This window comes from Mobula hypostoma, chromosome 7 (genome assembly GCF_963921235.1).
Source record: "Mobula hypostoma chromosome 7, sMobHyp1.1, whole genome shotgun sequence".
In the NCBI taxonomy this organism is placed as follows: Eukaryota; Metazoa; Chordata; class Chondrichthyes; order Myliobatiformes; family Myliobatidae; genus Mobula; species Mobula hypostoma.
In genome coordinates, this window is record NC_086103.1 from 74475072 (window position 1) to 74503025 (window position 27954).

At 42.2% G+C, this 27954-nt stretch overlaps 1 protein-coding gene across 2 annotated transcripts; it reads right to left on the reverse strand.

Annotated features, from left to right (window-relative positions):
* Positions 1 to 3833: 3833 nt before the first annotated feature.
* On the reverse strand, positions 3834 to 27917 carry b4galt7 (xylosylprotein beta 1,4-galactosyltransferase, polypeptide 7 (galactosyltransferase I)). 2 transcript variants are annotated; one of them, XM_063052757.1, is made up of 6 exons: positions 27127 to 27917; positions 21240 to 21572; positions 18739 to 18964; positions 18155 to 18238; positions 11953 to 12057; positions 3834 to 5929 (listed from the first exon to the last, which is right to left on the reverse strand). In XM_063052757.1, exons 1-6 carry the CDS (start codon positions 27180 to 27182, stop codon positions 5774 to 5776), a joined length of 960 nt encoding a protein of 319 aa, XP_062908827.1. In that variant the 5' UTR covers positions 27183 to 27917; the 3' UTR covers positions 3834 to 5773. The 2 variants fall into 2 exon arrangements, with proteins under 2 accessions (XP_062908827.1, XP_062908828.1); XM_063052758.1 differs by lacking the exon at positions 21240 to 21572.
* Between the last annotated feature and the right edge of the window lie 37 nt (positions 27918 to 27954).

Consider the following 27954-nt stretch of genomic DNA (forward strand, 5'->3'; position numbering starts at 1 on the left):
CCACAGAACTTGTTTGGAGGAAGTTAGAAAACCCAATTCAACCCATGAGATAGAGACATACAGCACAAAAATACTCTTCACTCCACACTGGTCTCTGCTATTTTCTATGTTTCTATGTTTCTATAAGACATAAGAGCAGAATTAGGTCATTTGACCCATCGAGTCTGCTCCGCCATTCCATCATGGTTGATCCAATTTTCCTCTCAACCCCAATCTCCTGCCTTCTCCCCATATCCCTTCAAGCCCTGACCAATGAGGAATCTATCAACCTCTGCCTTAAATATACATAAAGACTTGGCCTCCACAGCTGTCTGTGGCAAAGAAATCCACAGATTCACCAATCTCTGGCTAAAGAAATTCCTCCTCAATTCCATTCTAAAAATAGGCCCCTCTATTCTAAGGCTGTGTCCTCTGGTCTTAGATTCTCCTACCATAGGAAACATCTTCTCCACATCCTATCAAGGCCTTTCACAATTCAATTGGTTTCAATAAGGTTACCCTGTATTCCTCTGAATTCTACTGAATACAGGCCCAAGGCCATCAAATGCTCTGCAAATGAGAAACCATCTAATCCTGGAAGCATTTTTGGGAACCTCCTTTGAACCCTCTCCAGTTTCAGCACATCGTTTCAAACGAGCCCAAAACTGCTCACAGTACTCTATAAAGCACTAGTGAGGGCTCACATAAAGTCTCAACATTATATCCTTGCCTTAAATAATCTAGTCCTTTTGAAATGAATGCTAACATTGCATTTGCCTTCCTCACCACAGACAACCTGCAAATTAACCTTCAGGGAATCCTGCACAAGGACTTTCAAGTTCCTTTGCTTCTCAGATTTTTTGTATTTTCTTTCCATTTAGAAAATAGTCAACTCTTTCATTTTTGTTTACTAAAGTGCATGACCATACAATTCCTGACACTGTACTCTACTACTTTTTTTGCCCATTCTCCTAATCTGTCTAAGTCACCACGGGTCACCGCCAGCCAACCAGAAAAGGCTTCCATTATTCCCAGTCTTTGCCTCCTGCCAATTAGCTACTGCTTCATCCATGCTAGAATCTTTCCGGTAATACTATGGGCTCATTGCTTGCTAAACCTTGTGGCACCTTGCCAAAGGCCTTCTGAAAATCCAATTACACAACATCAACTGATTCTCATTTGTCTAGCTTGCTTGTTATTTCTTCAAAGACTTCCATCAGATTTGTCAGGCAAGATTTTCCCTGACTGTGGCCTATTTTATCATGTGCCTCCAAGTACCCTGAGACCTTATCCTTAAAAATCGACTCCAACATCTTCCCAACCACTGAGGTCAGACTAACAGGCCTAAGTTTCCCTTCTTCTGTCTCTCTTTCCCTTCCTGAAGAGTGGAGCAACTTTTGCAATTTTCCAGTCTTCTGGAATCCTTCCAGAATCTAGTGATTCTTGAATGATCATTACCAATGCCTCCATGATCTCTTCAGCCACCTTTTTCAGAACCCTACAATGTACACCATCTGGTCCTGGTGACTTGGTCCTCAGACCTTTTAGTTTTCTAAGAACCTTCTCTCTAGTCATATATTTCATGCCCCGACACCTGGAACTTCCACAATACTGCTAGTGTCTTCCACTGTGAAGACTGTTGCAAAATACTTATTCAGATTGTCTGCCATTTTGTTGACCCCATTACGACCTCTCCAGCATCGTTTCCTAGCATTCCAATATCCACTCTCAGCTCTCTTTTACACTTTATGTATCTGAAGAAACTTTTGGTATACTCTTTAATATTATTGGCTAGCTTACTTTCATATTCCATCTTTACCTTCTTAATGACCCTTTTAGTTGCCTTCTGTTGGTTTTTGAAAGTTTCCCAATCCTCTAACTTCCCATTAATTTTTGCTCATTTATATGTCTGCCCTTTGGCTTTTATGTTGGCTTTGACTTCTCCTGTTAACCATGGTTGTGTCATCTTTCCTTTAGAATACTTCTTCCTCTTTGAGATGTATAATCCTGTGCCTTTCACATTGCTTCCAGAAATTCCAGCCATTGCTCCCATGCCATCATCCCTGACAGTGTTCTTTTCCTGCAACACGCAGAAAATGCTGGTGGAACGCAGCAGGCCAGGCAGCATCTATAGGAAGTACAGTCGACGTTCCGGGCCGAGACCCTTCGTCAGGATTAACTGAAAGAAGAGATACTGTTCTTTTCCTATCAATTCTGGCCAACTCCTCTCTCACGCCTTTGTACTGTAATTCTCTTTAATCCACTGTAATACTGATACATCACACTTTAGCTTCTCCTCAAACTTCAGGGTGAATTTGATCATATTTTGATCACTTTCCCTTACAGGTTCTTTGACTTTAAGCTCTCTAATCAATTCTGGTTCATTGCACAACATTCAATCCAGAATTACTGTTCCCCTGGTGGGCTCAACCACGAGCTGCTCTAAAACGCCATCTTAAAGGGCATTCTGGAAATTCAACACCCACCTGATTTTCCCAACCTACCTACATATTGAAGACCCCCATGACTATTGTGATATTGCCCCTTGGCATGCATTTTCTATCTCCTGTTGTAATTTGTAGGCCACTTCCTTACTACTCTTTGTAGGTCTGTATATAATTCCCATCAGGGTCTTTTCACCCTTGCAGTTTGTTAGCTCTTTCCACAATGACTCAACACCATCTGACCCTATGTCACCTCTTTCTAATGAATGGATTTTATTTTTTAGCATCAGAGCAATATCAACCCCTTTGAATTCCAGTCCTTTTGACACAGTGTGTCTCCTTGGACATTAAGCTCCCAGCTATAATCTTTCAGCCATGATTCAGTGATGCCTACAACATCATACCTGCCAATCTGCAACTTCATCAATCTTAATTCCGTATACTGTGCATATTCAAGTACAGTACCTGCAATGAAGATGGTACCCAAAGTCAGAACTAAACTCAGATCACTGGTGTGGTGAGGCAGTGGCCACTGTTGTGTTGATAGTGTTCCTTACAAGCTGGTAAAGACAGTAAATGGGGATAAATTAAAGATAGCTTTCTGATATCTGCAAGTTGTAAGTCTGACAGTGTGGAGACGTGGAAGTATATCGATAATATCGCAAAGAGGCAGCATACAGGTAGGTAGGAGGAGGCTGAAAGAATACAAATGTTTAGTAGATATTATTAGTAATTGCAGGAGTTACATTACAATGTGTAAGGAACATGTGCAATGAAAATGGATATTTTGATCAATGTTGAATGTTGTAGAACTACTAAGAACGATGTTTCAGAATGGTTGCAGAGAGGATATACTGGTCTCACTGGCAGAGTTTGCTGTTGCAGGGTTGGATCCACACCAAAAGGGTTTCAACAGGGAGCTGTGCTTTGGAGGCTATGAGATCTTCCAGAACTTTGACAAGTGAGACTCAAGATTAAGGTCTGACTGGTGAAGGAGATTTTAAGATGGAATAAGATAGTATGCCAAATGCTTTAGGAAGGAAATTCAAGTGAGAATTATTGGTAAATGTTCTTTAGGCACATTTGCTCAAGACAAATTTAAGCTCCAGATGTATTTAAGTGAAATATAAACCTCTTACATTCTATTGTAAACTTGTAACAAGTCCACCTTTATCCCTTTCAATGTTCTTCACTTCTATCCACTCCTCGATCTGGGATAGTTTCTTAAACATTCCTATTGAAATTTGTTGTATCATTTTGCGTCTCAAAGAAGGGATAATTATTTGCCACTGAGTTGAATTAAAATCAATCTAAACAAGAGAACTAACTACCCAATGAATTCTTTATTTCCCCTAACAGAAACTCATTTTCTCAAACAAGCTTTCTGTATTAAGGAAGGCACAACACAAATTGGTAAAATTAATTTATTTCTACTATAATAATCTGAAAAGTTAAGAAATAAATACAATGAAGAAATGCACTTAATTTGTAGTTTCCATTCACTAATACTGATGTATCATCATCCATTTTTGATGGTCCTGTATTGCAAAGCATTGTAAAACACTAAAATAAACCATGTTTCACAAATTGTTCTGAACTTAGGGTCACTTACAGATATTCTATACATCCCATTCACAAATACCGAATGATAGGAGACACTGGGCATTGCCACTGCTGTAGACCTGCAGCAGTCATTAATGCATAAGTATCCTTACAAAATGTTCTTAAAAAAGCAAACTTTGTGCCATTAAAATGCTCAATACTTTAATAAAATTGAATCCTTCGACGAATAAAGAAACAAATCTGTCAATATTTTATGATTTTCTTACTATGAATCTGTTTCAATTGATTGTTGTCTCCCCACACAGATCCTTGACCACTGTTCACAATTTATTTTTGAGAGATGATTTTTTACAGGTTAAAAAAATCCCCCGAAAAACCCCAAGAATTATAACTCATGGATTACAATACAATTTCAAAGCAGACTAAAACAACAAAATAATCAATGAGATCTGAAGATCTCTTCATCCCTCTTAAGAATGTCATAATCATATGGGTACTGTCCATCGGAAGCTGAATGTGATACATGATGTAGTACTACATATATTCCACTGGATGGCAGAATAATCAAGGCATATGCTTTCTGCATTACAAAGAAGAAACTCTGCGGATGCTGGAAATCCAAGCAGCACGCGCGCGCGCGCGCGCACACACACACGCACGCACGCACGCACGCACACACACACACACACACACAATGCTGAAGGAACTCAGCAGGCCAAGCAGCATCTATGGAAAACAGTACAGTCAACATTTTGAGCTGAGACCCTTTATCAGTCCTGAAACGTCAACGGTACTCTTTTCCATAGATGTTGCCTGGCCTGCTGAGTTCCTCCAGCATTTTGTGTGTGTTGCTTTGCATTGTTCCCTCTCATTGAACAATTAAAGGCCAGAAGACCCCCAAAAACAGGAGCTGCAAAATCACATAGCCTATTATTTTAATTAATAGCATGAGAGGAATTATCAGTTAAAATTTAAAACAGACTGTTCTTTATTTGCTTAGTGTTCTTTACCTTCATTGTGAGATCATTTCCATCTTCTCGACTTAGCTTGGAATGTAGCTTTTCTAACTGTACAGATAGTAACCAAGAACATTGCACTGGCCGAGTTTCAAAATCAGCATGATGAATCTGTCAACTCATTGACAGCAGTAAACGCGTTTATCACAATGTCACAACCATGTTCACTGACAAATGCAGACACATTGATATGGAGATTTCAGTATTCTTTGTAAACTTCTGTTCCATCATTCCATGAACAAGAGGAGAATCCATTGGTCTCTGAATTGCAATGCTAGGGTTGGCATTGTTTCTAAAGTGGGTACCACAAGCTTTAAAGGTCCTTTTACAGAAAGGTAACAGATGATGTCGTTCTGCAATATTGGCAGAAGGCCTCTGCTCCCTCATTGAAATGACAAAATACAGTCCATCAAGAGAACACTTAAAGTAGGTTATTGGCTATGACCTTAACAAAAAGATAAGGACTTGGAGACAAGAAGATTTTGCTAGTTTATGAGCAACTTCCCATGAAGAAACTTTTTAAATTGCTAACCACTCAGACTCAGAGATTCTTGTAACCAACTTGTCAAATGCAGCTAAAATCTGTAACATTGATCAATACGTCACCCATAGAGTATTCCTATCCTATCCCGGAACTTGGTATGACATCGTGTACTGAGAGCATCACCAGTAGAAACAGGTGCCCAAAATCACAGAGCAATACGTCTATCCACTTAGTTAGCAGTTCCATATCAGCTAGAAGAGATCCAATTATTTCTGGCTTATATCCCATCAGTTTATTACGCACCAAGGTGTTTCGTTTAGGTCACATTCCAGTAAGATGTTGATGATAGTGCAGTGCACCCCTGCGATCGTCAGCTCTGTTCTTGACCCAACACTGTATTTCAAGTTCCTTAATCCACCTTCTTTGTCAACTTTAAACTGTTCCTGTTAATAGATAAGAGAAGTGGGGAACAGGGGAACGGGGGTGTAGGGGTTAAAACAGATGTGAATCAATAATTTTCAAACCACTGTCACATCAGACCTTAGGAAAGAAAAGTCATATTCCCCATTAATTTTCTCTAACCTAACCTCCCCACACTCTCATCAACTTCCACTGGAATCAACTATTCACCTGCACACTTGGGGCAATTTACTATGTTCAATTGACCTATTAACTCTTACTCTTTGGTATGTGACAGAAAACTGGAGCACCAAGAGGAAACCCACATGATCACAGAGTGAATGTAAACTCCATACAGAAAGTGCCAAGAGGTTCAAATTTGGCAGATGGCGGTGCGCGTGTGTATCGCGAGACTCAGTGTCTTACCAGATTTTGAAAAATAGTGTTAATTTATCTGCTTGTTTCCTGCATGTTCACTCAATTCGGCTATGCGAACTACATTTAGAGCAAACAGTCACTTTTGGACATTAACTACCGATGCACCAACACAGTTTTGGACTATCCATTCACCTTCGACCAACTACCTCCAGAGTTAGTAAGGACACAGCGGACCTGCATTCAACTCGCACCCACCGTAAACAAAGATGGGGGAAGCGTGGAGGTCTGTGTGCTAGGCTAAGGCTAAATCCACACCGGCCAGCGCTACCTAGCATCTTCCTCGCCAATGTTCGGTCTCTGACGAACAAGCTGGATGAACTAAGGACTTGGACCCTCACACAAGGAAGGCTTATGGATTGCAACGTCATGTTTTTTATGCAGACGTGGCTAAACAGTGATGTCCCAAACAACGTGGTGGAACTGGAAGGGCGCACGGTCTTCAGGGCTGACAGAGCTGCAACAGCAACAAGTAAAAGTAGGGGAGGTGGTTTATGCATCTACGTGAATCAATCATGGTGTACTAACTCTACCATTGCTGACACTTATTGCTCTGCTGATCTGGAATACCGGATTATTAAGTGCAGACCTTTTTATCAACCTTGAGAGATTACATGCATTATTGCTGTCACAGTTTATGTTCCACCGGATGCTAATGCTAAAGTAGCCATGAAAGACCTCAGTGCCGCTATTAGCAAGCTGCAGACATTGCATCCAGACGGAGCCTTTATTGTCGCTGGGGACTTTAATCATTGTAACCTACGTACCGTGCTTCCAAGATTTTACCAAAATGTATCATGCACCACAGAGAGAGAACGTCGACTCAGACCATGAGAGGCCTGCGTCGGGCATTTTCATGCCTTACAAGGCACAGATTGGAAGTCTGTGTGGGGCGCCACTCCTCGCACAGACACGAGAGCAATGTGTGGTTAAGTGCCTTGCTCAAGGACACAAACACGCTGCCACAGCTGAGGCTCGAACTAGCGACCTTCAAATCACTAGATGAACGCCTTAACCACTTGGCCACGTGCTCACCACAAGGGGTAATAAAACCTTAGATCATGTCTACACAAATGTGGCTGACGCTTACAAAGCCACTACCCTCCCCCACCTGGGACAGTCCGACCATCTTTCATTGTTTCTGCTTCCCAAGTATAGCCCGGTCATTAAACGTGTGAAACCCACAATGAAGACTATTCAGATCTGGCTGGAGGGTGCTGACTCTGCTCTTCAGCACTAATTCCAGCACACAGACCGGAGCACGTTTGCTGCCCATGCCACCACAGACTCCCAGATTAACATTGATTTATATACCAACTCTGTCTTTGAGCACATCAACAAGTGTGCAGATAGAGTGACATCACAAAAACAAATAAAAGTTTTCTCCAATCAGAAACCATGGATGAACAGAGAAGTTCGCCTCCTGCTCAAAGCCAGAGATTCAGCCTTCAGGTCTGGAGATCGGGAGGCTTACAGCTCAGCCAGGGCTAACCCGAGGAGGGAATCTCTCAGGCTAAACATATATACAAACAGAGAATCAAGGAGCATTTCAACTCCTCAGCCTCCCATCGCATGTGGCATGGCGTACAGGTCATTACAGACTTCAAACCACTTAGTGCTGTGCCCCATTCCAGCTCTGCTTCCCTCCGCTTTGACCGAGAGAACAAGCAGGTCAGCCTCAAAGCGGATCTCCCAACTGGTGAACTGCCTCTCTCACTTTCCACCTCCAATGTTTGCACCACCCTGAGCAGGGTGAATGTACGGAAGGCAGCTGGTCCGGATGGAATACCTGGCCGTGTGGTCAGAGTCTGTGCAGCGCAGTTGGCCAGGGTCTTCACGGACATTTTTAATCTGTCCCTGGCCCAGGCAGTTGTCCCCACAAGCTTCAAGATTGCCACCATCATGCCAGTGCCGAAATATTGCACTGACACAGGGCTGAATGACTTCCGTCCAGTTGCACTCTCCCCCATCATTGCAAAGTGCTTTGAGAGACTTGTTATATCACATCTGAAATCCTGTCTGCCCACCACCCTGAACCCCCAGAAATTTGCCTATCGTATCAACAGGTCAACAGAGGATGCCATCTCCACGGCACTTCACTCTGCCCTGACCCACCTGGACAGCGCCAACTCTTACGTCAGAATGCTGTTCATTGACTTTAGTTCGGCATTCAATACTGTGATCCCCTCCAAGCTGATTGCCAAATTTCGCCAGCTTGTTATCAGCTCATCCCTCTGCAATTGGACCTTGGACTTTCTGACTAACAGACCCCAATCAGTTAAGTTAGACAACCTCTCCTCCTCCACTCTCACCCTGAACACTGGCGAGCCTCAAGGCTGTGTGCTGAGCCCTCTTCTGTACTCCCTTTTCACCTATGACTGCATTCCTGTATATGGTTCTAACTCCATAATCAAATTTGCAGACGACACCATGGTAGTTGGACTGATCAGAGGGGATGACGAGACGGCCTACAGGGACGAGGTCCAGCACGTGGCTGCGTGGTGTGCCGACAACAACCTGGCCCTTAACACCCAGAAGACCAAGGAGATCATTGTGGACTTCAGGCATGCTAGGAGCCACACTCACATCCCCATCTACATCAACGGAGCTGTACAGGAGCGTGTATCAAGCTTCAAATTCCTTGGTGTCCACATTTCCGAGGCTCTCACCTGGTCCCTGAACTCCTCCATTCCGATCAAAAAGGTGCAACAGCGCCTTTATTTCCTGCGGAGCATCAAGAAAGCTCACCTCTGTCCCAGGATACTGACAGACTTTTACCGCTGTACCATTGAGAGCATACTCACCAACTGCATCTCAGTGTGGTATGGCAATTGTCCTGTATCGGACCGCAAAGCACTCCAGTGTGTGGTGAAAACTGCCCAGAGGATTATCGGCACCCAATTCCCACAATTGAGAACATCTACCATAAACGCTGCCTGGGCAGGGCGAAAAGCATTATCAAGGATGCACCTCACCCTAACCATGGACTTTTTCCTCTCCTCCCATCTGGTAGGCGCTATAGGAGCCTGTGCTCCCGCACCAGCAGGCACAGGAAGAGCTTCTTCCCTGAGGCTGTGATCCTGCTGAACCTCACATCACAGCGCTAAGCAGTATTGCACCCATATTGAACTGTCTCAGTACTTTTATATTTGTGTGCTGTAGCACTTACTTTTTATTCACAGTTATTTTGTAAATAACACTATTCTTTGCATTTCTGGTTAGATGCTAACTGCATTTCATTGGCCTTGTAACTGTACTTGGCACAATAACAATAAAGTTGAATTGAATCGAATTGAACTTTTGAGACTGCAGCTCCATCAGCTGGATACTGGTCCATTATCTATTTCCCATTACTTCACAGTAGCAAGTAATAATAATATGCAATCATTCCTTCCTTCTACTGCTTTAAGCAATGGCAGGACTACCTGGAAATGTTTTCAGTTGTTGAAAAATAACAGACCCCCCTGCACCCATCCAGAACTATTTATTCCTTTGAAGAATTGATAAATATGGTGAAACTGGCCTCAGCAGCTTTCTGGAATCCAGGCTGTGATCATGTACAGAACTAGACTGAGTATCTCTCTATTCATCTATGGACAACATCAAAAAGGCAGTCTGATTCAAACCCAGGTGCTTGGTACAGGATGCTGGACAACATTCAGCAGCTGTTACACTTTTGTTTCCTCCTCTTAATCCAGCTTTTGTTCCCCTGACAGTTGTGGTTTGGCAACCCAGCATAGGCCAGGTGCGGCCAAGGGCCTTTTAGTCTGCACAGTTTGGCAGCAGGCAGGAAGTCTGCTTACTGGGTTTTATCAGCAGCACACTTCAGGAAATGTTAACACAAAATAATCTGCAGATGCTGGGGTCAAAGCAACACTCACAAAATGCTGGAGGAACTCAGCAGGTCGGGCAGCATCCGTGGAAACGATTAGTCAATGTTTCAGGCCGGAACCTTTCGTCAGGACTGTAGAGGGAAGGGGCAGAGGCCCTATAAAGAAGGTGGGGGGAGGGTGGGAAGGAGAAGGCTGGTAGGTACCAGGTGAAAAACCAGTAAGGGGAAACATAAAGGGGTGGGGGAGGGGAAGCAGGGAGGTGATAGGCAGGAAAGGTGAAGAATGAATGGGCGAAGGGAGAGGAGGGGGAGGGAATTACCAGAAGTTGGAGAATTCTATGTTCATACCAAGAGGCTGGAGACTACCTAGATGGTAATCCCCCTCCCTTCCCCCTTCCCTATGTCACTCTGCCCCCTCCCCCAGCTGCCTATCACCTCCCTCATGTTTCCGCCTCCTTCTACTACCCAATGTCTTTTCCCCTATTCCTTTTTCACTTTTCCTGCCTATCACCTCCCTGCTTCCCCTCCCCCACCCCTTTATCTTTCCCTTTACTGGTTTTTCACCTGGAACCTTCCAGTCTTCTCCTTCCCACCCTCCCCCCACCTACTTTATAGGGCCTCTGCCCCCTCCCTCTTCAGTCCTGACGAAGGGTTTCGGCCCGAAATGTTGACAGATCGTTTCCATGGATGCTGCCAGACCTGCTGAGTTCCTCCAGCGTGTTGTGAGAGTTGCTCAGGAAATGTTAACATGGGCCATTCTTTCTCTGGATGCGATCCTCAGAAGCAAATGGGAAATGACATCTAAATTTTCTCAAATGGCACCTTCCAAATCTGAACAGTGCCAGTTAGTTTCCCAACAGGGAGAGAAAACAGAAATCATCCATTGTCGTTATCACTTTCGACAATGATAGAGAGTGAGAGTAAGAGAGAGATTAAAATGCAACAATAGCTTGAACTATGGGCAACCTGTAACTCTGTTTAATAAGTTACATTCATTCTGATCAAAACTACTGTATTATTCCTAGACAAGCACTGAAACTGATGAATATGGGACACTTCCACATAACTGAGCATAGCACTCTTGGAATTAACTGCAGCCAAACCAAGTCACTCTGACCCTCTGCTATTAATGACGAGGGCATTCCTCCTTTCTCATGCCATGGTCCCTATTCATGACGACTGCTGTGTACTGCCTGGTCTCATTGGTAATAATGAATGCCTGGATAATAGTAAATACCTAGTGAGCCCAAACAGCAGTGACAAGTGCAGCATAGAACACACTCAGCTGTCTACCCAAATGAATGGCAAAACAAAGAAAAAATAAAAATCAAGTGTGGAAATCTGAAAAAGAAAATGTTAATGCAGGAAACACTCAGTAACAACACTAGGCAGAGAATCAGAGCTAACTATTCAGACATGACTGATCATCAGAACAAATAACCTATCATTGTGAAACTTTACCTGTTTCACCATTCACATTTTCTGCTTCTACCATCCATACTAATAAGTTATTTTCCGATTAACACTAGTGATCATTGTCTCCTACTGATATCAGTAGTGAAGGGTCCAAGGAGACAAAGCTCACTACTGTTGATTAGACTACATTTCCTATATATAAAAATATGTATGTGCTGGAGCTGGTCAGCAATTCAGGCAGGATCTGTGCAGAAAGGTTTTTAATGTTTTGGGTTGGTGTGATCTGTTGTGACTACTTAGGCGTTATAATATTCAGTGAAACCCAACGATTTCAGCTTTAGATCTCTCACACCCACTGGTAACTGTTGGGAGTTTAATCCATACCTGCTTCTGTCCTGATACTCTCTTCTGGTCTCGCCGCCTCCACGCTGGATCATGGAAATGTTTGAAGGTATTATATCCTGTCCGAATTCCAGTAGGACGATAAAGCTGCAAATTCACAGTAAAATACATTTTTTTCAAAAGACAGCAAATGCTGGAGATTTGAAATAAAAATCAAAGATGCTAGAAATACTCAGCAGGTCAGACCGCATCTAAGGAAAGAAAACAATTCATTTTCTGATTAAAGATCATGAAAAAAGAATCTTCATGAAGGGACTTTGAACCGAAACTTTACCTATTTCTCTTTCCGCAGATGCTGCCTGACCTGTTGAGATTTTCCACTATTTTAAATGTTAAGTTGGCTGTAGAGCAGAAAGTGCTTGCCATCCCACTTAGTGTTTGAGACAATAAATGAGATTTGCTCAATCATATCAGAATCATCCATTAATTTTTAAAGAGTGGAGTTGAACAATAATTTGTCAGCTTAGACCATAAAACAAGATCTAATTCCTTTCAGCAGCAAAAAGATACACTGTGCACTCAGTGTAAAATATATAACAACTTGAATAAGTTAACACCTGTAACATACTCCATCTTAAAAACCGTAAGCGAGACGGCTGAGAAATCATATCACGATGCAAAAATTAATAATTGTGCTGTTTTGCAATTATAGAAATATATGCCTTCCACCATTAATTGAAAATTACATTACACATTCCCCCCCTTGTGCAGCTGTACAATATTTTGGGGAATATGTGTCTCAGTCTTTATGGCAAAAATATTGTTTACAGCTTATAAAAATCGGTGTCATTTGTACAAGGCTAGAACTGTAGCTAAACACTTGTACAATACAGAACTCAAAATACTGCAAATGTGAAAAAAACTGAATTATTTGGCAAATCAAGTAGCAAGTGTTCAGAGAGAAAGGAGTTACTGTTTCATGCTGATGACTTTTCATCAGAACTGGGGGAATAAATTTGAAGTAAAACAAGATTGTAAATTGCAAAGGAAGGAAGAATGATGGGAGGAAAAAGGAAGATTCATGAAAGAAAAGAGCTCAAAACGAGGGCGGATGGAGCTCAGTGGAATAGGTGATGATGCTATTAAATGTAAAAGATATATATGGAGAAGGTAAAAACAGGAAGAGAAATAAATGAGTGAGATAACAAGTCTGAAAATAGCTGCTATTGCCAAAAATCCAAGGTATTAACGTAGAAATTGCTGGTTAACTGATATTGAATTCATCGTCAAGTATATAACTTGTAATCTGCTTAGTTGAAGGACGCAATGTCACTCCTCAAGATTGCTTTGGGTTTTGATGGAACACTAAGAAGGGCCATCTTCTGTATTTAGATAAGTAAGGTCAAAGTGGGAGGAAGTTGGTGTGTTAAAATGATAGGCAACTAAATGTTCAGGAGTCATGAGTTGAATGGTGGCATTCTGAAAAACTTTCAGCCCATCTATGCCCTGAAACTTGATCTCTGTTGTCCACCTCTCTTCTGATATGCTCAGAATTTCCAGGATATCCTCCAATGAAATAATGCATGCGGTTTGGCTGCTGAATATATACATTTCTTGTATCCGACCTCAGAATCCAACTTTTAACAAAACTGTAAAACTAAATCCCATCTTAGAATTTCATATTCTACACTTCATACATGAAATTCTTCATGAAAACTTTGATACAAAATAGCATCAGAATTTCCAATCTGAATTGCAAATATCAGAAAGAAACAGAAGCCAAAAGAAAATATCCAGAATGAAGAAAGTGAGGAACTCTCATCGGATATCACTTTCTTAGGTGCTAAAACTGGAAACTAGAACTATTTGAACCATCACTTTAAGTGAAGCAACCTTTTGCAAAGTTGTGCTGGTTTATTCAGCAGCGTTTACCACAAATGAGCCAAACCTGTGCCGCAGTTTGAAGAATTTAAAACACAAGTCATATTCAGTACACACTTCATGCCAGTTTAAACAACACTGGATTGGAAGCTGGCCATGTTCACAAAGCCGTCTCACATTTAGCACTTTGGCAAGTTTCATTAACTCTCCCCATTTGCAGCATTTAAAATGAGCTATTTTCAGGCACTAATGGACAAATATTAAAAATCATAATAATTTACTCAGAAACTGAACAATTTCAATGATATCAGTAACTGGATCTGTACATTTAAAAAAAACTCCTTTGACTTATTTAAAATTTGTGTTTCCAATGGCATTTTCTCATTTCCAGCTATATTTATAGTATATTGAAAATGCTACAGCATTGTATGGCGAAAGATTTTACGTTCAATGAAATGTTACTTGATGACAAGAGACTAAGCAGAACAGCCCTATCAAAGTCTATCAAGAGAAGGGGTCTGAAAGAAATGTGTAAAATTATAAGAAGGGTTAACAGGATAGATGCCAAGAAGCTACCGACATAGGGAATCATGGCTTCAAGATAAATAGTCAGCTACTTAGCGCTGAAGAGACCATTTTTCAGTCAGAATTTATGAGTCTTTGGGAATTCCTTAGGTCGAATAGATGCAGAGACATCAATTATATTCAATAAAATTAGATCACAAAAAGAATCAGGGGAAATGTCAATAAGGTGGGAAAGTGGAGTTAAGGGAGATAATTTAGACACTATCTTATTGAATGGTTGCGCAGTCTCAGGAGATTTTATGGCCTGGTTGGTTGTTCGTCCATCGTTGACGTCGATGAGGACTTCGACACCATTATGATGGTGTCGAGACTAGCGCGTGATTTGGATTTAAGTGAGGGAGAGTTGTGCAGCATCAGCCTCACTCTCTCTTCCCAATTCCCATCTGGATCCAGTGGCAAGACAGAGTCTAGACGGCTGGAGATGGGACTAGGCGCAGTGGATGACCAGGACGTCTTCTGTGTCTTGTCCTGCTCTACACGTTCCACGACGCTTGCAGAGACCGCCTTCGTGACCGTTGGACCTTTCATTGGTCTCGTCCGCTCAATCCGCCGGAGTCTGTCTTCACATGCTGGGATAGACATCTTCCTATCTCACCGAGGGTTTGAGACCCATCGGCTACCCTCAGCTGGTTTAGCAGGCTTGTCGAAGCCGTTGCCCAGGGTGTGGCCGCTGTCGCATGCAAACAGCTACGGGGAGCCACAGATGAGAGCTGAGTGCCAGTTGGGGACCAAAGGTGGACTAGCCGCCCTGAAAAGGACGCGACATTTTATGGCCTAATCTTGCTCCTGTTTTCATGTTCCTATTTGAAAGTGCCATTATCATCATAATAAATGGAGGGGAAAAAATGCTTTATTGAAAGAACACAATGTACAAATGCAATGTTCCTGACCTCCGGCAAGACCTGTGTCGGAGGTCTGTGGGCCTACGTCACAAGAACTGGTGTGTGAACACCATGATAGTAATGGCCCACTGCTCACTGCAGATAAGAGTTTTTTAAATGGTGAAGTGCAGACCCTTCTGCTTGCTGAGGGAGTTCAGTGCCATTGTGTTTACTGCTGTTTATCACCCCCTGTGCTCATGCTGGGGAAGTGTTGCAGCTCTACAGCGCAATGTGCAGCTTCAAAGCCACTCACCCTGATGGTCCTTTCATTGTTGCTGGTGACTTCAATCATGCCAACCTAAAAACAGTCCTGCCAAAGTTCCACCAGCATGTCAAATTTGCAACCAGAGGAGAGAGTATATTAGATCTGGTTTATGCCAACATTTGTGGGGCCCACAAGGCTATCCCCCCATCCTCTCCACGGATACTCAGACCATACATCCATTTTGCTAATCCGTGAATACAGACCAGTGGTTAAATGAGTCAAACCAGTTCACAGGGAGATCAGGACCTGGCTAGAAGGTGCCACCCCAGTGTTGCAGAACGGCTTCAAAAGCACGGACCAGAGCACATTCAGGGAGGCGGCTACCCAAGGTGATCATGTCAACATTGAAGAATATGCAGGATTGGTGACCAGCTACATGGGAGAATGCATTGAGGATGTTACCATGATTGAACACTCCACTACCAGGGCAAACCAGAAACCATGGCTGACTACAGAGGTTCATGTATTGCTTAGGAAGTGGGACACTACCATCAGATCGGGGAACAGAACGACTCTAAGGTCAACAAGAGGCACGCTCTCCCATGCCATCAAGAAGGTAAAGTATGAGTATGCACAGAAAATCCACTCACCTTTGTTTCACCAGGGACACGTGGGGCATGTGGCAAGGTATGCAAACCATAAGCAATTACACAGAAACATAGAAAACCTACAGCACAATACAGGCCCTTCGGCCCACAAAGTTGTGCTGAACATGTTCCTACCTTAGAAATTACAAATCCACTCCGTGCGTCAACAACAGGAAAGCATCCTTTCCTAATAGGTTGAATGCTTTCTGTACACGATTTGACCACGTTAATTACGTGACATCAAGGACAGAAACCTTGTCTGGCCATAGCTGAGGCTAAGAGCACCCTCGTCACGGTATACCCACGTAAAGCTGCAGAGCCTGGAAACATATCTGGTCAGGTGCAGAGGGACTGTGTGGCCTTGCTAAGAGGTCTTAATGGACACCTTTATTATCCCTCTGAAAGAGTCCAGTCCCTGTAGGCTTCAAGGCAGCCACCATCATTTCAGTGCCCAACACAGCAATGGTATCTTGCCTAAATAACTACCACTCAGTGGCACTGACTTCAACAACTATGAAGTGCTTTGAGCAGCTGCTAATGGATCATATAAAGTCCCACCCTCCAGCTACATTGAACTATTTCCAGTTTGCCTGCTGCTCAAACCGCTCCACCCATGATGCCATACCCTTAGCCCTCCACTCCATCCGGTCCCACCTAGAAAACAATGCCTTGTATGCCAGGATGTTGTTCATCGACTTCAGCTCGGCGTTTAACACAACTATCCCTCAGAGGCTGGTGGATAAACTGTCCTCATTGGGACTCAATGACTTAAAGACCTCAATCAGTCTGAGTTGGCAGCAACATCTCAAGCTCCATGACGCTAAGCACTGGTGCCCCCCCAGGGTTGTATGCTTGGCCCACTGCTATTCACACTGCCAAATCCAGCTCAAACTGCATCATCAGGTTCGCTGATGATACAGCAATGGTTGCTTTCTTCAGCAACAACGATAAGTCGGCATACAGAGAGGTGGTAGAGAGGATTGTCAAATGGTATGAGAACAATAGTCTGCTTCTCAACATAGACAAGGCAAAAGAGATGGTTGTGGACTTCAGGAAGGCACAGGTCAATCATTCTCCATTGCACATCAATGGCTCTGCTGTAGAGAGAGTGAGGAGCACAAAGTTCCTTGGTGTGCACATAATGGATAATCTAACCAGGATCCACTTCACCTCCTCACTAGTCAAGAAGGCACAGCAATGTCTACATGTACTTTCTATGGAGATTGAGGCATGCAAGGCTCCTTGGCCTCATCCTAACAACTTTCTGCAGGAGTACCACCGAATGTCCTGTCTGGCTGCATCATTATGTGGTGCAGAACCTGCAAAGCATTGGACTGCTAGACCCTACAGAGGGTCAAAACCGCCAAGAGGATCTTCAGGGATTCCCTGCCACTATTCATGATGTTTATTGAGAACGATGCTGATGAAAGGCCCAGAGCGCTGTTGAGGATCACTACCACCCAACCCACCATTTCTTTGATCCACTACCGTCAGAACGGAGGTACAGAAGCATCAGGACTAGGACTGCCAGACTGGGTAACAGCTTCTTCCCGCAGGCTGTGAGACCAAGGAATACCCTGTCACCACCAAGATCTTGTCAATAGGTCAGCAAGCTGTTAACCTGTGCTGTATTTTACTTCATGCATTTTGAATGATATTATTAACATATTTATAGTATAACAATTTGGTTTATGTGCTCTGTGTGAGTGCAGAGTCTGGAGGAACATTGTTACCATTGATTGTATATCTGTAGCCAGATGACAATAAACTTGAACTTGAACTGAAAGTTTACTGCATACTGCCTCTTCAGTTACCAAAACTCAATGGGATTATTTTACAAAACATCTCCCATCAACAATCCTCAAGTGTTATTTTGGCTTCACCCTAGTTCACAAAAGGAGATCACAGGTTGAAGAGTATATTAGAGTCACAGCCAAGAAGTTGAAAAAAAGATCAAACAAGAATTTCACAACAGAGTTTTAACCTGCCTAATATTCATACTGAGCGTTGCAAGTCTCTTGTGCATAGTGGTACGAGATAATTACCTGGAGTCCTGCTGCAGTCATTCTACGATAAAATTCATCATCCTCGCGTCCCCATCCCCAAAACCGGTTTGACATCCCATTGCACTGCAAAGGAAAGGAAATACATTGTGTTTGGAAAAAAAGGCCAATTTGCACAAACTCCTTAGCTGGGTTAAATCCGTTATACAATACAAATCCATTCTTTACCGATTTTTATACTGAAATTGATATCTGGTTCTGTATAGTCTCAGTCACCTGAATGACTTAAAATTGAATGCTCACAGTCTTTGTTTACATTTCCAGCTTTTAATAAAAGTGCTGCAGGTTGCAACTCTTAATTATATAAAGTATTTGAGAATTATACTCTGAAATACTGTGCAACTGCTCTTGCTTATGAAACTTAAATTTCACTTTTCTTTAAAGGACACAGAGAGCTATTCAGCCCTTTGGCTTGATGATGTCTTACTTCCATATTTACATATATTCTTATAATTCCATTTCACAGTTAAAAGTGGTGATGAACATTAAACACTATGATAGCAGTGACTAATTCAGCTATAGTACTTCTTTTTACTTGGCCTCCTTCAAGCAGTATTGTTACTCACCAGTTCAAAGTGTTGCTTGGTGAGGAGGAGTATCCCTCCCACATAGTTCTTGTAATGATAGAGCGGATGAAGTTCTGGGGATGCCACATGAAAGGGTCCTTTCTCAGGATACCCGTAGTCCAGGTCTTCATTCTGAGGCAGCAAGTCCACATCATGCATAGCAAGGTAGTCGGTATCATTCCCACTCTCCAAGAAACCAACGTTTATCAAAGACGCACGATTAAATCTGGGCAGAAAGTTATTAAAATGAACACACAGGATCCCAAAATGAAAAAATAGGATCCTTTGGTCCTTTTATAATTCTTTTTTTTTAATACTTAAAAAAAAACTGGTCATAATTGACTGCTAAAATTAATTAAGTGATCCATATAGAGTATATTTTCTGAAAGGCTAGAAACTATTATTTTCAATACCGTGGAATCAAATAGTCATCGAGTCTCAGGCCTCCCTATATTCTGAGAGATTAAATGATTAGCAAAGGAGCAAAGTTTAAAGGATGCAGAGCAGAGCCAAATTACAAATTTTGCAAACTTGCCCTGAGAAAGGAAAGCTCGTTGTACTCTCACTTCTTGTTCATGTTCAGGTATATGTTATGGTATGATCTGGTGACTTCTTCCACCACCTTGCTGATAACTGCCCAATATTTTGTGCATTGAAACACTCGGCCAGTCTCCCAACTTATTTTCAAAATGACAGTCTGGATATTATAATAAACTGGATTTAGACTGTGGTATGCAGTTTTCAGTACCAATGTGGAATGCTGTCAGGACCATAATTTTTTTCTATGCAGTGTGCATTCAATTAAACAAAACATGAAAATAACCAAATTTTTATACATTATCTTAAGAGAAAGCCACATATGACTGTACTATCAAAACTTCCACATTGAAGGCATGTGCAGGTACTTCAAACTTCTCAAACTTATTTTCCAGTTCTTCCACAGTCCCACCTCATTTTCTCTTCAGTATTCTTGAGGTATGTGTTCCTCCAATGGTCTTTCTGAGCATCTGATCTTAATAGCTCCACCTACAGGAGACATGATTTTAACTGTCTGCATTATAAACTCTGGAGTTCCCTCTCTAAACCTCTTGCACTATATCTCCTTCCTTCTTTAATACTCTACTGAAAACGTCACCTGACCTAAGATCTTATAAAAGTTGTTGTCAAATTTTATTAGATAATTTTCCTGTGAACCAGTCCAGCATGGTTTACAAGTTGTTGCCTGTTGTGATTCACATACTCTTCTCCCAAAGTAGTGGAGGAAGGCATTCCCATTAAAATTCATCCTCTAATTTATTACCTGGCCACTCACCATCAGCCTGATTGAATGCATTATGGTCCAGCTTTATTCTGAATCCACTGGCTTTGAAATGGTTAGCTAATAATGAAATGACGAAAATAGTCAAACAATACAGATTTTGGCACTTAACATGCAGGCATCTCTTTGCCTTAACTTACATTGGATCAGCGCCTTATTCTACCTAATGCTGATGCTGGTCTTGGCTCCCCAGCCCCATTCCTATTCCCAGCTTCCCTGAAATTGCCTTCTCTGGAAATCCTGCTACTGTATTCTAACACCATACAGACTATTGGAGGGCACTCAAAATTACGTTTATAGACATTTTCTTTGAACACTAGATAAATATGAGATATTAGGAAAGACACAACTACAGCTATTCTAAACATTGCCAAAATATATGGTCAAGTATTACTCAACAAATTGGAGCTACTATCTGGTCAAATACATGTACAAATTATACATTTATCCCTGGAATTACTGTGTCTTACATTTTCTTTGAATATTGGCACTAATGAATTACAGATAGCTTTCTCTTTTTTGCTACTGTTTTGTCTTCCTGGTGATTAGTTGCTGTCAATTTATACCACTAGCCAGGCCCTGCTGAGTAACTTAAAACACAGTCTATTAACAGTGTAAGTTTAAACAAAGTTGGAATTCTCCTGGGTTTCAGTACTGCTGCTACAAAGATTCAATTTGGCTTTTTTTTATAGGCTAAGAGAAGCACAGTTCATGATCTCGGGAAAGGAGTCACTAACACACTACTGACACCAGAAAATTATGTAAAAATAGTGTTTGATTACAATACTGAAGAGTTCCCTGTTACACCAAATAGCTTTGATGAACCTTGCTATTGAAAATGGAAATTCTGTGATTAAAATCCAGCAACGCATACAAAACACTGGAGGAGCTCAGCTCAGGCAGCATCTATCCAAAAGAATAAAGGGTTGACGTATTGGGCCGAGACCCTTCTTCAGGACTGAAACTTCAACTGTTTATTCTCTTCCACAGATGCTGCCTGACCTGGTGTGTTCCTCCAGCATTTTGTGTGTGGTGCTTTAGATTTCCAGCATCTGCAGACTTTCTCTTTTTTGACTTTCCGTAAACACTATATACAGCAATATGTACAAGTTTGATTCTTACTATGTGCTATAACAACCTACAGCGATATTATGTAAATATTATACCTTTTAAAGCCCAGTACCTGAAGTGATCGACTTGGTTGATTACAAGAATCTTGTGTCTGATTTTCTTCTTCTTTAAAAATGCGTGCATATATGGGACAAAGCTCAAAAGTTCTTCAAAACGCTCCCTGAAGGGAACAATGATTGCAATTTTGTGAGGGCCCCAGCTTGGATCATCGGTTTCCTCCCGGCAGGACACGTGCACTGAAGCATCATTCTTGCTGCGCTGGCTGCTGTTTATTCTACAGTTATACTGCAGCCACATGACAGAAAAGAATCCGAGGACTACAAATGTACAAAACAATTTAAAGATGGAACATCTTCTGGGTAACATCCTGAGCAGCAGGCCTGACCTGGAAAGGACCACAGCACAGTTACTTTATGAAGAGTTTACCAAAGCTGTCCTTGGCAGTGAATTCCACAGATTCACCACCCTCTGGCTAAAGAAATTCCTTCTCATCTCTGTTCTAAACAGACATCCCTCTAGGTCTCAATAACATTCGCGTATGCAGCACAAGCATTATTGTACATACTGTATGGTCATTACACATGTGCCTTTGTAATACTGATACATTCAAGTAAAGACACTAGGTGCTCAGCAGTACGTTTGTAAACCTGCATGTTAGAAATACTTTAAACGCACATGTGCATTATGTGCACACTTAGTATATTTGGATAGTCATGCACACTTTACAACCAATACCCACATATTATAAAAGACACACTAACACACACACATACACACACACACACACACACACACACACACACACACACGTACACATATGGAGCAAAAAATACATGACACTCACAAATTTGACTGCTCTGTGGAGAGACCAACTAGAGCAGGAGCCCTGCCAGACAAAACAAGACAATCAGGGGATAGGTCACTTAGGGTGAAGCAAGTTGATAGCTCAGATTGCCATGATTACATTCTAAGGCAGATCATGTTCAGAACCATCTTAGAGGATATCACAGTGTATATTCAATTATTAAATATAACTGGGTTATTAGTGTCCCATAACCACCACCCCTACCATTTTTAATTTATTCTGAAGAAGCAACATTCCAGCAGGAATGTTAAGTTAAGGCATTTATCCTTTAATCTCCTCTGTAACTTTATATAGTACTTCCTCCTTTAAGGCTATTCAATTACTTTGATGTAAATTTATTCTGACTACCTTAGCTACTAAAAGTGTTGGCCAATTCATGTAAAATGCACACTTATACATGTAAATCCTTAGAGAACTACAAGCACAGTTAAAATTGCTGGAATGGCTTTATGAATGTACTGTAAAAATTGCTCTGTCTCCTGAAATTAGTTTAATTATAAGTAAGCAAGAGTTCAAGAGCCAGGAGGTAACGCTGTAACTCTCCAAAACTCTGCTTCGACCACAAAGACGAGAAAATCTGCAGATGCTGGAAATCCAAAGCAACACGCACAAAATGCTTGAGGAACTCAGCAGGCCAGGCAACATCTATGCAAGAATACAGCTGATGTTTCGTGCCAAAACCCTTCACCAGTGCAGAGTAATTTCATATTCACAGCTGGCTGTTTCTGGCATCTCCAAGCCTGAAATCTTGAAACTGCAGTGAGCAAAACAGGTCTGTATTGTCTTACTGCATATTTCTTGCAAACTCTTAGTGATAAAAATCACTGCTTTTTGAACAGAAGCACTTGGACATTTAAAAAGTGTTCGTGGTAAGCACACTGTAGTGTCAAACGGCCACACAAGTGCACGTGTCTGATACTAGTGTTACGTACCCCGTAACTGGGTTGCCAAACCAGCAGAAATGGATCACTCAGTTGGAGTCTGGATTACTAGAACTAAGAAAGTTTTATTAAAGAAACAAGCAACACAGTACTCTAATCAAAAGGATAATGAATGCAACAGTTCAGCAATGATAAACATACATGTACACAGAATTAAGATAACAGGATCAATTAAGCTCTATCGTTGTCTAAGGGTAAATGACCAGTTTCAAAGTAACGCAAAGTTCAGTTCAGTTCGCAGTAATCGCTCCCGTGGCGATGGACAGTGGGGTGGGGGGGGGGAGGAGAGAGAGAGCAAAAACGAATGAATATTCAAGGCTTCCACACACAGACCTTCACAGTCAGCTTTCGGGCGAGTCCTTTGTGATGTCATCTGAGGTCACCGACCGTGACCCCTCCGTTTCCAGATACGATCGTTTCTCTGCGCTGAACCTGGCACCCAGGCAAGGGTGGACACACACCAGGTTCCCACTGATCGTGCCTTTCCACCCTGTGCGTTTATGGCCCGGTACTGCCCACTGACTTGTGAGAGACACACCGCTTCCAGGGTCTTGTTACCTCGGGTGTCGTGTGTGTCCTGCCTTAGCGGACCTGTCCCTTTTTATCCCCCTGCTGGGGTATCGCCTGTCCATCACTTCAAACAGTTCAGGGTTCAAAGGGGGAGCCGCTCTAGACAGCTCTCTCTCCCGTCCCTTCATTACACATCTCCAAATTCTGCTCCATTGTTTTCCTTATCTCTCTCTCTCCTGAAGACGGTGGCAGACCGACTGCTGATCCCATCAGTGCCAGCACAGGACAGCTACATCTTAATCTATGTGTATTCTTGTCACACTAGTTAGAAATTGTTTGGCAACAGCTTTTCCTGTCCCAATTAAGTTCCATAGTATCCCAAACAAATGAAGGGAATCCTGGCTATTTTTTCAGTTACTTTTTGTTCTTTAAGAATTGTCCAAAATTAGTGGCTGCCATGATTTACCGTTGGCCCAATTAGCCGGAATCCACTGTACTTTTAGGACAGTTTTACAGCGAAAGGAAAATATTTTTAATGAAGAATCAATAACTAAATGAAAGGAATGAATGGTTAGGGTGGTGAATAAGGAAACAATCAAGCAGGCTGCTTTGTCCAGGATGAGGCCAAGATTGTGGGAATTGTTGGAGCCAAACTCATCTGGCCACGTACAGCATATTCCATTATGCTGTTCACTTCTGCCTTGTGAATGATGTAGAGGTTTGAAGCATCACGAGATGAGTTACTCGCTAAAGGATACCCATCAAAGATTTTCTTATAGCTATAGTTTGTACAGGGCTGACCCAGTTGAATTTTTGGTCAATGGTAATCTGCAGGACATTATTATTGGGGTAAAATTGAATGCCAAGAATTGATGGTTAAACTTATTGTCTGGCACTTTTGTGACAGTAATATTAGTTGCCAATGAATTACTCATGTCTGAATGTTGTTTAGGTATTCCCACATTTTAAGTACAGAGGAGTTTTTAATGGAAATGAATTTTGTGTGTTCTTTAGCAAACATCCCATTAGGTAACAAGAAGATCATTAATGAAACAGATGAAGATATATTTTTCCCTGAGGAACTCTTGTAGAGAGATGTCTTCCTTGGGTTTGTAATGACTAACATAGAACAACTACAATCATTTTTCTTTGTAGGAGCTATGACTCTAATCAATGGAGTATATTCCCAGATACCCACTGACTTCAGATGTACCACAGCACCTGGATGGCATATTCAGCCAAAAGCTGATTGATGTCTCACCTCATCTCCAGAGATTGGGCCAAGGGAGCAATGAGGTCTGGAGCAGAGTGGTCCTGGTGAAAGCTAATCAATAAGCAGCGAAGTAAGTACTTCTTGTCAGGGTTGTTGATAGCACCTTCCATCAATGTGCCAATGACAGTAGACTGATTGGGCAGAAATTACCCAGACTGAATTTATCCTGTTTATGTGAATATGACATACTGAGACAATTTTGCTAGGTCTCACCATTCCTAAGGAAATTCTCGGAACCTCATCCTACTGTTTGTCTTCCATTATTCATGATTAACTGTGCTGGGATTACAGAGTTTTGATGGGGTTGTTGGTTGTCAGATTTCTTATTTTGTACCCAGTATTTGCTACTTTGCACACAAAGTCCTGTTTTACAGCTTCATAGACAGGTGTTGTATTTTTGGACATATCTGGTGCTGGCCTTGGCACCTGTCTGCTGCACTTGTCATTGAACTACTGATCATCTCTTAATTTGATAGTAATGGTAGAGTGAGGGGTATTCTAGGCCATGAGACTATGGTCAACATACATTTCTATTGCTACTGATAGACCACAAGATCTCACAGACACGTAGATTTGTGCTGCCAGAGCTGTTTCAAGCCTATTCCATTCAGTACAGCTGTAATCCCACACAAAGCAATGCACAGCAACCTTGGTAGGAAGACAAGACTTATCACCACTAGTACTGTGCAATGGGCAGTTCTATTAATGCTATGGTGAAGGATGCATCTGCCACAGGTAGACTGATGAGCATGTGGTCAAATTGCATTATCCCTTGTCTTGGTTCACTCACTACCTGCCAGAGATCCAGTCTGAAATCTATGTCCAGTGCTGATGTACATTGGTCCCTGCCAAGATTACACTGTGTCCTTTCTATGTTCAATATTGATTTCAAATGTGTTCAATGTAGAGGAGCAATGATTCATCAACTCAAAGACGGTGTAGGTAAGAGATAGTGTCCTTCCTACATTTGACCATATGAAACTTTGTGGAGTCTGGAGTCAATGTTGGTGCCTATAGGTGTGACCATCATATGGCACATATCATGCCATTACCTCTGATGCGTCTGACCTTCTGGTTGAACAGACCTACCCATGGATGGCGATGGTATTTTGGATAAGGCATGATTCTTTGAGTATGAGTATGTTGGACTGATTCTTGTGCAGTCTGTAGGATAGCTCTCCCAATTGAGACACTGGGTCCCAGATGCTGTGAGGTGGAATTTCTAAGGTTGATTCTGCTGGCCTCCACTTTACCATGTATGGATTTGCTGCTGTGGTTGCCCCTCAAGTATAATTCTATCTTTGTTTGGTTCTAACAGTAATGGTACAATTACAAATCTTGCAAGGCCACTTAAGAATCAATTCAATGGGATGGGTCTGCAGTTCTATATAAACTTCCACTCCGCAAAGGCCAGAAGGGTTTTTAAAGGAGCAGTCGTACACATCCTAACTTTGAGTAGTTTCTTGTGAAAAATAGAAGGCAGCTGTTTAAATCAGAATTCCAATTATACTTCATAAAATAGCCCTCACCTTTATCCTTATTTGACTTGAAGGATTTCTATTGATGCAAACGCACTGACATGATATCACAATATTACACACTGGAAGCAGTGGGTTAAAATCTGCCCCAGCCTGATGTACTTAACAGCTACGAGTATGGGAGTATTAAAATCTGTCAATAACAGACTTGGGAAATTACGATCAAAGACCCCTTTTGTAGTGGTAGTGTAGTCAATAAGTTATATAGAACATTCAAGTTTCAAGGACTGTAAACTCCGGGACAACTCAAGATCTTCAGAACAAAGTTAAGTGATCGTTGAAGCTTTTCATTTTCATTTAAAATGGTTTGCACGACCATGAGAAAATAAACAGGGACAAGGAATAAAAGGAGTGAGGCAAATCACCATTCCTGTCCCTGGGTTGTCAATCAGTGAAACAGCAGATTGTTCTCAGTGCCACTTTCCTGAACTAATCCCATCTCTTCTGATGTGTTATTTAATTTATGTAACAATTTATACAATTATTTTCCAATACATAAGAGATATTTCAAAGACAAAAGTACATTTACCTAATTAGTTTAAATGGACATTACAAAGATCTTACAGATCTAAAATTTTGAGGTGTCACACCATACTTAGTCACAAGAGGTCAATAATACAACAAATTTAGCGTGTAAGAAATTAATTGTAGGGTGAATTAATTAACTCAGTGGTCTCTACACTAAATGTAGTGCTGGATCAGTGGCCAACCAGTGCATTGAAGAATATTACACTATTTTAGTAAAATAAATTAAATTTATGTATGACAAACAAATAAAATCCCTAGTTTCTCCTATTAAACATTATGCTTACCTGCTGTCCTCCTTGGTGAAGTAGAGAATGGGTTTTCGTCTGGACGAGTACATCATTTTCTTTCACTCCTTAGCTCTCAATCTCTCTCTGGCTGTGTTACATAGTCTATTGGCAAAAGATGTGGCGGATCTGTAGACAAGCCTCGTATTCTCAACAGTCCTTCCAAATATGACATACATTCGGAGAGCACAGCGGCTTTGTCAAAGGTTGGACACCAGCTTCAAACTTCGAGTCCTGCCCCAACAGATTAGTGCACTCAATGGCCCACGAAGACTTGTCGGCGGAGATACGTTAGTGGAGCTCTTCAGGCATTGTCATTTGGAAGATGCAGCCAAAATCCTTACAGCGATCATTGAGTACAACTAGCCCCACAAATCCTCAGTTCCCCGATTCCCAGACTCTCAGCCCTGCCGGGAGTCACCCTACAGCCCCCAGGACTCTCTTGCCCGGTGTAACGGGATGTTTGCAGACTAAGGTAAAGTCGCCATCTCTCCTTTCCACAATGGAATAAGCAGTTTCTCAGACCCCGGGGATCCCTCGGCGCCCTTTCTCTGTGCGGTCACCCCTCCCCCTGGCTCCTGCTTCCTCTCACCCCTCCGGGACCCAACGTCCCTGGCGGCCGCTGTAGGGGCTCCGACTGCCGGGGCTGCGATCCAAACCCAGGTCGAACGAGATCAGGGTTGGGGCTTAGGCAGGCGGGGGAGGTCCCGGGCCTGAGACCTGGGACGGAGGGGTGGGCGGGTACCCGAGGCCTGAGACGGGCGGCGGGGTGGGGGGCAGGATCCGATCCCCGGCACCGCGTTGGAAAGTTCCTACACGCTGGCCGTG